We start from the raw sequence: 12,547 nt of genomic DNA, 5'->3' as shown, positions 1-12,547 counted from the left end.
CACACAAATATATTTATATATATAAATATATATATAGAGAGGCACGTGCAATTGAGCAAACTATAATCACAGGAATTTATCTAAAGCAGGCAGTAAGCGGAGGCTGGAGTACGAGGGAATTTACATGAACTTTGGTGCACATTCGGTGTATCTGAATCTGACCATCTTGCCACTGTAGTCGGCCCACAGAGTTGCCTCACAAGGATATAGGCGGCTCAGGAACTGCAATTGAAGACATTTGTCATGCCCCTGACGGAACAGACGAGGCAGAGGGCGAGGAGACGATGACGGGAGGCCTAAGCAACTTGGTTAATTATAATGGGTGCGGCTTTCTAGTGGGGGGAGTACAGTGATTAAGGGGCATATACTCGTGGCAGCAGGCTGGGGGACAGCAGGAGGCTGGCTGCCAGCAAATTGCAATTCCAAGAGAGACGACGACGACGACGCACCGGAAGGAAGTGTAAAATTCAAATATGACAAATGACATGAACTTAAGCGGCTCCTGCCAGAGAGCCACAGCCAGAGGCAGTAACGGTGCGCAGGGGGTACGCACTCGCCCAAGATTTATTGTATGGTCGGTATATGGAAATTATTAATATCGTAATATCTGGGCATAATTTGGTAGATACTCCATACCGGGCAGGACTCCTGTGCAAGTCCTTGATGGGGCCTTAATTAGTATTTTGTAATTTATCAATTTGTATGCTGGTCAGACCCAAAAACAAATATTTTGATGACCTTTAGATTAGTAAACGATGTGCTTTTCGCCGAAGATATTGCAATTTTCCATTTACAGTATTTTCATTGGTTTATAAACAGTATTTTAGACTTGGAATGACAAAAGTTCTCTACAAGTACTCAAAATTGTCTGTGCCATCGGGTTTTCCAGTAAAACCATCGGTAAAAAACATATCGTACATCTGTAGAGGTCCAGAAAATGGTTCAGCTGCTAAATTGAAAAGAACACATCTGGAAAATGGAATGGAGTCTGAGAGAATCAGATGCAGACGACAATTGCATTGATTAATATTTGATAGTCAAGGACTCCCTTTGGTTGCATAATGCCAGACGCCAAATTGGCTCACACAAGCTCTAGGAGTTGTGTAAGCCAATTGTACAGAAAATTAGCATTGAATTCCACACAGGGAAATGAAGGGGAAAACTCGTTTAGGTGAAAACCAACTTTAAGGAAGGCCCAAGCCAAATAGTTTCTTGTTAATCGATGCCTTTCCTGGGCCTCCAGGGACCCAAGTACCTTCCAATCAGTGGCCTGTGAGTCTTGGAGATACCACAAGTTTCTCTATAATTGAGATGCCAATGGGATGCCACCAGCGGAGTTTGAGGACAATCCAGCATGGCAGCAGCGTTTCGAATTGCTTTGACCAGGTTGCGGTTTCACACAGAGAGACGTCACACACACACACATGACCTCCTCCGATTCGATTGTAATCCCAGGAGCGCCTCTGGCAAACAAACGCAGATTATAGGGCAAAGAAAAGCAACAGAAAAACAGTAGAGGCAAGCCACAGAAAAACTATAGAAAAACTACAGAGAAAAAACTGGCAACACGATAACAATAAAAAGTGGCTGCTGACACAAAAAAAAAAAAAAAACAAATAGAATAGGAACTCGACGACAGCTCTAAAAACAATTTGACATTTGGCCAAAGAGCGAACGAGAGACCCTCCGACAATGGGCATAAAAAATTAGTGGGTCTGGCCAGAAGCGAGAGAGAAACTCACGCTATCATCCTAACGCCATCATCGAGCGACCTGACGGACGTTGTCAACACCCAAAACAAGGACATGGCTCAGTAGAGGAGTAGAGTAGAGTAGTGCAGGACAGAAGTCCTGGAGTCACACAGGAGTCAAATGAACAAGCCGCCTATAAGTTGGCAAAAACGAAATCCAGTTCTTGGCAAAGCGACAAGCTTTGTGGCCATAATAATACGTGACCTGTCTGCTTCTGGGCCATGGTTGCGCCATGGTTTCAATTTCTTAAAGTCAGCAAATGATTTGCTTACCAAAAGGCGGAAAGCGAAGGACCAAAAAAGCAGTGTAAACTTGAAATGGAGAAAAGAAGTGTGGTCCGTCCGTGTGTGCGGGGGTTTACTTACAAATTGATGTGAACTTTTTCACATGTTTCCTTCCACATAAAACTAACACACGCAGGCCATTCATCATCTTCGGCAGGAGGCGGCAGGAACGGCGCTGAATATTCCATTTTCGTAAGGACTTCTCCTACTGCTGGCCACTAAGAACCAAATGGGATAAAAGATACATTTTTATAGACGTGTGTGTATGGGATTTTTGTGTGTAAGTTTACAAGTTGCAGCCTAAGGCTATTTGGCTTGTATAAAGTTTTTTTGGCCAGTGGATAGGAAGTGCACAGACAGCACAGTGGTTTGGAAAAGCCTGTAAATTATGTAAATACGTGCAGATGGTAAAATAGAATAGCAAATTGAATGTTTAAGAAAGAAACTATGGACAAATGTATGGGTTTCCGAATGGGCTACAAATTAATGATGTCAAGGAATGATTACTAGTTCTGTACAAAAGAAGAGTTTTTCGGCTCTTAATCTTAAGCTGCGCCATTTTGTTTGTGTTTTTTTGTGGAAGAAACGACCACTGAGAACAACGATAAGTTTGATAATTACTATGGGAACTCTGCTGAACATCCTGGACTCTCAGTTGAGGTCACTTCAACCGATCGAGAGAGAAAGTGCGGCAGTGGTATCCATTTTGACTGAGGTTGACTTGGTTATGAGGAAGTTTTCCGCAAGACGGGCGCCGCTTTGAACCCTTATACCACTGTAGCTAGCCTTTCGGCTAGCTTGCCGGGCACCGACAGGCCCCAGACTTATGGCTATCGTAATATGAATGGCAGGAAAGCACACACACACACACACACAGAAAATGTGTTGCCCGAAAATATTGTCTAAGTGAAAAAGTTTTCACATATGATTTATTTATTTGATGTGCCTGTGCAGACCCCTAGAGAGGGATAGCAAGCAAATTATAAAGATGGTTATCGCATCCTGGCGATTAGTTATTGGATCATTTACTCATTGATTGATGGTTAGGTGAGGCACTAGGCCTGTAATTGGAGAATCGGGCAGGACGGGCAGATGGCACTGAATAATGGAAACCATTATGTAATGATCCAATTTTGGGCAACCTGTTGGGGGACCGGAAAGTAGAACTTTTTTCACAGCATTTGTAAGTTGATTTAAAGCCATGACACTACCCACCCACCCGAAAGCTGACAAATTTTATTTCCGCCAAAGTCACGCACCAGGGAACCCCACTCTGAGCACCCAGCCGCTGCGACCCACATTTTGACACAGGGGGGGGGAAAGGAATGAACCCAACCAGCAGCTAGCTGGGCTCTTTTCCGGGCAAACATTTATGCGAATTGTCTTTTGTGCGCTTCATTTCGCATAAACAAATCTCGACCGTTGTATATTTATACCGGAAACGTGCAAATAACGCCCCAGGGACTAGGCAAAGTGGAGTTCTCTTCACGTTTCGCCATGTTCCAGTGGGATCCGGGGGGTTTTCTGTGCCATATTGTCACCATTGTTGTGGCCGGGGCTCCTGCCACCTGCGTCGCTCAGATTTTTGTTTTGTAATGCCCTCCTTCGTTTCCTATACTCTCCCTGGAAGTTCTCCAGTTTTCCTCCTTTTTTTATTTTGTTTGCTCTGTGTCTCTCCGCGTTTTTTCATCAACTAACTACGGTAGAGCTGGGGAAAAAATTTACTTGACGTTTCCGTTGCAGTAAAAACACATGGCCAAAATACAAATAAACAAACATGAATGGCAATGAATGGGAAAGTACTTTGGGGATAAAGCGAATTCGAGATACTCTTTGGTTCTTTGGAGGATCGGAAAATTGGTTTAAAAACGGGAACTTTCATAGATCAAAGAAGTAAAGTCTAAGGAAGGGCAACCTATACAGTGGATGAGGTAACGGTAAGGAGTTCTTCGTTTCCATTGACGCAATTTGTTTGCAAACTTAAGAAATATATTTCATATTTAACTGGGTCATTAAATCTAGGAGTGTGCTGTTTAACAATAGATATGCTCTTCAACGAAGTTAAGATCTCGAGAGAGATGTCCTGCATACTTCTCCCCCAGTCAGGGTATACATAGCAGTCGTTGGTTTATACTTTTTATAGTCTACTTTTGGGCGTTTCGCGCTTTTGTGTGCCCCACTGCGAGTGTTGTGTCCCCACTATGAGAGTGTGTGTGTGTGAGTGTGTCGTGTGTCGCCCCAATGTTTGTGTGTGAGTGCACGGTAGCTTAGTGCGGTTGAATGGATGGTTGGATGTTTGGTTTGTTGCTTGGGTTGGCTTTTGTGTGCGCCTATTGTCAAATTGAATTGTAATAGACACGTTTTTGCAAAAACCAAGTGTGAGAGTGCCAGTGCGCCCGCATTTGTGTGATTGTTCGTATCCATGTATGTGATTGTTCGCGGCTGTATGGGTGTCTGCAGCCGTAGCAGTATGGAGTGTGGTTTCCCTGACACTTTATATTTACAGCTGCGCTCCGTCACGCTCGACCAGAACTGGGCCTGAGAGCCAGTGGCCCCTGCCATCCCACCAACCTGAGGCCCAGACTAGACCTCCTCCAACCAGAGCTACGACCAGACCCTGACTAGAATTGTCAGTAGCCGTAGTCCGTAGGACTTAATGTTATGCATACGAAACCGTATGCGGCGTCTTTCGTGCTCATAAAAAAATATTATTGCATACATTTAGGCGGTGGCTCCAGTGGCACTACCATTGCACGGCCTGGCCTCCACTGTCTAACTGTCGTCCTCCGCATTTGCATTTTCTTATTTAAATGTCGACTTTTAAACGACGACAAATTGTTTTGACGTTGTGTCGCTTTTTGATTTTAAAAAATGCTAAGAGACAACAAGTTGAAAAGCCCCTGGTTGTCGTCTATATACGACTGTATATCTGTCCATATGTCCCCGGGTCTGTCGTGTGTGTAGCGAGTGGAAAATGGGTTTTTTGTGTTTCGCTTAAAGGCTTAAAAGCCTGGCCTGCAGCTCTTTGTGCGGACAAAGAAAATGCATAAGAAAAATTTGCTGGTGTAAGAAAATATCTTGGAAATTTGTAGCAGAGAGGAAAATTAATTTTAAAAATATTTTACCAAGGAAAACATCTATTTGATATTGTATTAAAATGTTAAACAAAAGAAAAAGTATTTGGGTAAAGTGATTAGAGTGTGCCCGAGGTGGAATTTGTAACTGAAATAGGAACAGAAAATTATAGACTAGTTGTTTAAAGCGACGCCTAAAGATCAATCAATATTCATTAAAATAAGCAAGAATTACTAAAAGCTAACTTGCTCTATAATCCGGGTTCACTTTATCTCCCGACAACCCAAAAGCCATTCTAATTTATATCCAATTCCCGCATAAAATATTCTCGCTACAAAATAACATTATACGGGCCCAAAAACTATGCAAATTTTATGCAGCGACAAATCCACACTGACAGACCAAATTTCTCAAATATTCCTTGCCCAATTAGAGTTCAATTTTTCGATGAATTACGCCCGGACGACGCCGCTCTGCCCCACGCCCTGCCTACGTGCAATTTACAGGCCCATATTTTTGCCCAATTAAAATGAAACTGAAATCCGAAAAGCGTAAAAACAGTAAACAACATTGTCACTTAATTTAATCACATTTATAAAAACCACTAATTGACTTTTGAACGTTAATGCTCGAGAACCATTGAAAATGCCAGGACACACACACACACACACGGATGCCTCCACATGGTCACTGAATGAGGGATAGTTCAGGTTCAGAAAGGGCCAAAGTATATGGCCGGGGGGGTGTAACAAAATGTAGCCATAATTGGTATTTTTGATATGCACACAAATTTTCGTTTCGGAGGTCATAACCTCCTGGCACTCTTTGTTCTCTTTTTCAACCCCTGCTCTTAGGGTATGTGTTTTTGGGGCTAATTAAATTATTATTTCCCACAAAATGTCGGTTCCAGGGTAGGAATCTACATCTACACACACAAACCCATATGCATACAGACATAGTTTTGAACACAGATGAGGCGAAGCAAATAGCACTTAAGACTATACCTTTTGCTAATATGACATCTTCTTTTTAACCACACACAAAAACTATTTAATGTCATTTTGTTTACAGTTTTCATTTGTGATATACTCTTAAATTTAACAGCACTTTGGCTTAATTTTTGGCCATATCTAGCCGTCCTTTGAGCCAGGCGGCTTCGCTTTCAAGGCTAAAATTATGAACACAATTCGTTCGTGTATTTATCACAGAATTTCATGTCCTCCAAATATATATGTAAAAAAATATTGTAACCCAAATAAAATATTTCAGTCGTCGAAGGCTCAATTAATTAACTTATATGTTGTGCTCTGAAGCTAATTAATTGATTTCCGTACTGCTATCAAGTGAGTGAGTAAATGCCATTTTATAAGTACATCTGTTCATGGAAGAGGCACTCCTCTTTGAGAGAGTCACTTTGATGGACAAAAATTGGATACTTGTGGGCAGCTTTAATAGAACATATGTATGTACATATGTATCGTTGGGTATTAATCTCCATTAAAAACAAAATTCTTGAGTGGCAATATCTCACACAATACCTGAAAAATATTGATAATATCCTTGACAAAAATATTCAATTAAAATACTCCTGTAACTTTTTACAAGTTTTGTCAATATAAATATGACACAATATTTGATTTGCACGTATTTTCTTTGGCAATTTGTGTCTCTCGACTGCCTTGGCTGTCAACCACTCTTGCCGCCGCTCTGTTTTGGCCTATTCTGGCAATTTATTTTAATTAATATTCAGGCAGTTAGCTGTAGCTACTCGGATGTAAGCTTGAAAACAAATCGGTGTGATTTAGGGCCAATGCTGTGGCTGCTAATTGCCACTAGAAAAATGTCATGACAGAGTGACTAAGCTGAATGGGGGATTGGGATTGTGATCACAAAACAGTAGTTGACATATATAGTAGTCGTTGCCATGTTATAGAAACCATCGCGAACCAAAGTGATTCGGGTGTATTCGAGGGGAGATCTATTAAATGGTGGAATCTTTTGATTTAGAAGTGAGATAGATGATCATTAAAATTATAGATGTCTAAAGAAATATATTATTTGTATATTGTATATTCATAAAACCACAGCTATACTCAAGCCTCTTTAAGATTTTTGATCATTAGGAATCCTGCCCTCAGTCAGACTCGAATCACCCTGAATCGCTAAGAACCGAATGCGAGCACTGCGGAGTGAGCGGGAAAAAAACCGAAAGTTTTGGATGCAACACAGCGAAAATTACGACAACTGCTTCATTTAGTCCGAATACCGTATCATACCGAATCGATTCGGTTGCCTGTTCAGGCAGGGCTCTATACTATATCTTCTAACTTTCATAGCGCATCTCTTGCAGATTTTCAGATGTAGCCTCAACCATTGACACTTCATATATTTTTTTACCGATTGCACATTTCGTTTATTTTTCACACGCTATCAGCTTTCAATGAATTTTCATTTATTAAAACAAGTCTCTTTCTCTCTCTCCTCTCTCTTCGCTCCTTCTTGCTCTCTGCTTTCTGCACCTCTTCCCCTACAACTTGTATGTTTTTCTTTCTTTTTCCAGCTCAATGTTCCGTCACACACTCGAACCATGTCTGTGGGTTATTCATCATGACTTTACGTGCATGGGTGTATGGGTGGGATTGCTTTTGTGTATGTGTGCGTGCGTGTGTGTCCTTACATATGTCTGGGTGTGTGTTAACACGCAGAATGTCAGTGTTTTCTCCTTTTCGTCCTCACCACCCACCACCCACCACTCACCTTGCACTGCCGATTGCCAATCAATGTTTGCGCAAAAATATTTGCCTTTCTCCTTTTTTCCACACTCTTAGCCAGATCTCTCTTCCTGGGGATTGTCTTTATACCCAGTAGCTTGTAAAGTGTATTTGGGTTAGGGCCTACAAAAATACCGACAAATCACAGAAATGGGCTAATTAGTACAACACTAATAATGAACCATTAAGGCTAGGGAAGTCTGCTTTAGTTCAACTGGAGCACTCCTAGAGAACCTGAGGCATTTACACTTTCAGAATCCCATGGTCTCCACTGAATAATAGGTATCCCATTTGTCGATGTACCCCGGCTTTATCGTTCTCTTTTTTTTTGTTCGTATATTCTCGATAAATCTGTCTAGGCTTGAAATGCACGCCATGCCGCTCAATTGCAGTGGATTAAATTATTAAAAAATGGTCGGGGCAAGCAAACAGGAAAGAGCGAAATATCAAAAATATACCCCGCATCGAGTGGACAGGCCTGGATCGCATATCCCAGCTGCGAGGTGGGTTAAAAAGTGCGTGACGAGACTTTAATTTGATTAACATTTAAATTATCCGTGAGCTGATGAACAGGAGCCTGGCAATGAAAATATAATTATATCATTACTTGCCGCAAAATATATAATGCTTTGGACTGGCCGTCTGTCAATTTCCATCCCGTATCCCATTCAATTTCCACGCTTCTTCAAGCTTGAAATTTATCCACAGAAAAACAGGAAGAACGAAAGAAGAAACTAAATCGCTTAAGGGCCAAGTGGCCCTCGGTCCAACCGAAGCACAAATAATAAAACAATTTTTTTTTTGTTCCTTGCACGCCATTTTCATATTAAATAAGTTTGTATATATTTCCTGCTCTGACCAGCAGCTCGTTCTATGCTCCGTCCCGTTCCGTTCCCTTCGTTTCGATTGTTTCACCTGAGCGACAGGTGGAAAAGTTCACAGCGCTTTAGCTGTCTCTTTAAAATCCTTAACGGAAGAGAGAAAGGACAAAAAACCAAGAGCAAAACACTGGCACAACTTTGGCCATTTAATTAAGCATAAATCAGCCCGGGGCTAGCATGAGGATCTGCATTGGAAATTTCTTTATTAACTTGAGAGATGTCAGTGTTGCGGATTGCAGCCAATAAAATGATGAGACTTGACCTAAAAAATTGATTTATTTACCCATCAAGGTAAAAAGCAATACTCCTGGTAGTCATAGAGGGGAAATACGATAATTTGGTAGAGATTGAGACAAAGATCTTCAAAATACTTCATATTGATATTTTTCTTTGAAGGAGAAGTGGCTAATGTACTAGAAATCCTTTTAGTAGTGCACCATGAAGTGACTTTAAACCGATGCTTGATCCGCTCGAATCCCTAGCCATATAACCCCATTCCAAAGTAACCTTCACTAAGCCACATGCAAACCCAAAACTATTCCATAGACAAGAGGGGCTAAGGAGCTAGCCTCTTCAATGAAATTCAAAATCAAAAGGCCTCAAAGGTGTTGGCTACACAGGAGTATATGGCAGCTGTATGTGTGTGCAGCTGTGTGTCCTCGTTGGACCGTCAAAGTAGACATCCAATGCAAACGCCCAGAAGGATACTACTCGCAGTTCTGAGAGCGTCATGCTGTGAAAAGGACACACTGATGCTGGATACGGGCTGATGATGCCCATGAATGCTTGCTTGCGTATGTTTTGATTTAAAGTGTTTGTGTGCATAGTAGGGGGGATTATTCGAGTGGAGTGTGGGCTGATGTAACTTCTAACATTTCTCCCGCAAAGATCTCCTTTGTGGGTTTGTGGGGCTTAGTGGGTGCTCATTAATGGCATGCGATGGTGTGCGTGTTGGAGTGTAGTTGCGGGGAATTATAAGTAAAATTGACCTATAGTGTGCTTTGATTTTAATGCTGCTAATGAGTTAGCGATTGTCAGTAAAGGATACTTTTAAAACACATTGTAAACATAGATTTCGCTGCAATAAATGCTGTTTAGCCCCTCAATTTATACTAGTGTCTGAAACAACGATTTTACTTGTATCTTCACAATACTCAATCGACCCACTCATTCGGATTAACATAGATATCAGAGATTGTGCCACGCAGCGACTTGAAGCCCTGATTGAGGGGCACTGGCTTTGGTCGCTGCGACACGTTCTGAATCCATTTTTCGAAGGCCTCATCCGCTTTCTTGAGGCGCAAAAGGGTCTCTTGATGGAGCTTTTGAGCCTCCTTTTGCTGCTGCTGACGACGCTTCTCGGCCTGCTTGACTTTTTCCAACTCCCACTCCTGCAGACGCCTCTGGGCGGCGGCATCAAGACGTGGAGCTGCAGCAGAGTTATTCTTGTTCTTGATGGGACCATTCGGGGCGGCTTCCATGGATGATTTGGACTTCGACTGCTGCTGGGACTTTTTCAAGCACCATTGCCTATAGCGCTCCTTGGCCAGCCGTTGACGTTCGGCTATCTTTTGCAGGCGATCCTCCTCCTTCTGGAGTTCGGCCTCATGCTTGTACTGGTGTAGTGCGCGCTTCGCCGATAGCCAATTGTCATAGGCCTCTTTGACCGGACGCTCCAGCTTCAGGACCTTGATCGTTTGGCTGTATGTGGGAGAGTATTCCCCCGAATCGGTATCGGATCTCGTTTGAAGTTTGAGCGAAGGAATGTATGGATTGTTATCAATTGTTGAACTGCACATCGAAGTGTTGGAGCCTTTTTCCAGCATTAACTCCTCCTCCATTGAGATGGGCATTGCCTCTTCATATTGCGACGAATTTGAAGAACTTGCACTCTCATTTTCCTGCGGAAAACAGATTGTTTCCGTTTCATTGGTTCCCTGCGAACAGTAGCATAGTGTGGACCCATCCGTTTCGTCCTTGAAATTGGCGTCACAGGACGAAAGGGAACTGTCCACACAACGTAATGTGCTGGGATTGCCAATGGCAGGAACGACTTTCCCATCGTCATAGGTTTTGATGAAGGTTCTGGAGGATTTGGCACTTAGGAGCTGTGCATCTGTGCCGTGTTCTGCATTCCCTTGGGGGCTTTGACCCTCTAGAGCTTTGCAGCGACTGCCACTGAATATCTCGCAATTAATCAGAACGCCTTGTTTGTTCAGGTGACCCAGAAAGGCCATGGTTCTAGCAGCATTGGAAGGCGAATGGGGTGTTATTGTAGGATTATTGATAGGTAAGATCACTTACCTTATTATAATCAAAAACTATTTAAATACGTAGTCTTTGGTGAGACTATTTTATGAAACCCTGAAAAGGAGTATCTGTCTGTTGTGGCGTGTTTTGATGTGTGTTTCTGTGTTGCTAAAGATAGACTGAAGAAATGCTTTAAAACATTTGAATAGTATACTGTGACAGTAAAAAAAACGATTGCTTGGTAACTGAAATAAATGTTCTTTTAAGTGTGATACGAGTGTGCTTTTTAAATTTCTGGCCAACTTTTTCCAAGCCAAATTTAAGGTTGGGTTAAAATAAAATTATTTATAAAGAAAGCACAAGTTACCTTGATATACATAGGTGTCAAGTTTATGTTAATGCATCAATAAGTCATCTATTTTTTTCCTTTTGCATTAAAGGTTATTTTTGTTGTATAAAAAGCCGTTTACTTTTCAATTCGTCCACGAAAATGTTTTCTTTTTGAAAACGTAGAAATCTTGCGGAATGTAAAAACGGGAGCCCCAATTTATGTGATTTCAAACGTAAATCGGAAAACTTTTGTAAAAGTGAAAAATGTTCTCCATGAAGGTAGAGTAGCAGTTTTTTGTAGCACTTTTGGGACTAGGAAGGAAGTATATTGCTGTTTTTTTGGACTCATATATATATATCCAGGATTTTTCACCTGTGTAGATGTGGAAGCCTTTCACAGCATTGATATTCTGTCGCACAACTAAAAATTTTGGACAGCCTTCACAGAAATCGTTCTGCAACAAAGGACTTCCACATCCAACTTATCTCCGCTGACGGACATTATATGTTATTTTGAGGAATGTGTTATGTTGAGGGATCATAGGATGCCATAAATTCAAGACCTGACTGAAGCTGATTCTTCTGATTTGATCTAGAATCTTTTCATAGAGAAAATCAGTAAATGTCGAAAATTATGCCAATTTGGGGGGCATTTTCTATATGAACCCCAAAATTTGTGGCTCAGCATTCGCTCCTTCATCCACCTTCAAAGTCGTAAAGTTTGGCAAAAAGAACAATTGTTGGGGCCAACAATTTTGAATTGCTTTGACTGTTTTTTCGGCTGATTTTTAGATTTCATTTTCTATTAATATACAATTTAGCGATTTTTTGCTATTATACGGCTGTGCCCCACAGAAGGGAGGGGGAGGCCTCGCACAATTTGATTGCCGTTGCAGTTGCCGCTGTTGCTGTTGCTGGTTGCCGCTTTTACATTCTAATCGAAATTTTTTATTGTTCAAAGTCACGAAATGTGTGCGACGCGACGCCACGCTGCAACGATGACGACAACAATGGCTGCCGCGCCGGCAACAACGGTTGTAACGTTGGTAGAGGCAGCAGTATCAGCGGCAGCGGCTTCGAGGTAATGTCAGTTATTTGACAGCACCGACAGTCGAGTGCAATGGCGGCTCAGACATGCAAGAGGTTGGAAAGCCCTCCTTCGTCTCGCCGCAGTAGCCACAAAACTGGCTCCACTCCACAGTAGT

The 12,547-nt window shown here is 41.9% G+C and overlaps 1 protein-coding gene across 1 annotated transcript; it reads right to left on the bottom strand.

Moving 5' to 3' along the window:
• Nucleotides 1-9,880: 9,880 nt before the first annotated feature.
• Nucleotides 9,881-11,225, bottom strand: LOC108161404. The gene is made up of 2 exons (XM_017295655.2): nucleotides 11,067-11,225; nucleotides 9,881-11,003 (listed from the first exon to the last, which is right to left on the bottom strand). The coding sequence occupies exon 2, from the start codon at nucleotides 10,997-10,999 to the stop codon at nucleotides 9,917-9,919; it is 1,083 nt and encodes a 360-aa protein (XP_017151144.1). The 5' UTR covers nucleotides 11,000-11,003; nucleotides 11,067-11,225; the 3' UTR covers nucleotides 9,881-9,916.
• Nucleotides 11,226-12,547: the final 1,322 nt, after the last annotated feature.

The sequence above is a fragment of the Drosophila miranda genome, chromosome 4, assembly GCF_003369915.1.
Source record: "Drosophila miranda strain MSH22 chromosome 4, D.miranda_PacBio2.1, whole genome shotgun sequence".
NCBI classification, from domain to species: Eukaryota; Metazoa; Arthropoda; class Insecta; order Diptera; family Drosophilidae; genus Drosophila; species Drosophila miranda.
The sequence above is the reverse complement of the archived record's forward strand: the minus strand, read 5'-3'. Positions and strand labels throughout refer to the sequence as shown.

Coding starts and splice junctions, on each gene's coding strand:
- LOC108161404 (XM_017295655.2), bottom strand. CDS start 10,999: ATGGCCTTTCTGGGTCACCTGAACAAACAAGGCGTTCTGATTAATTGC.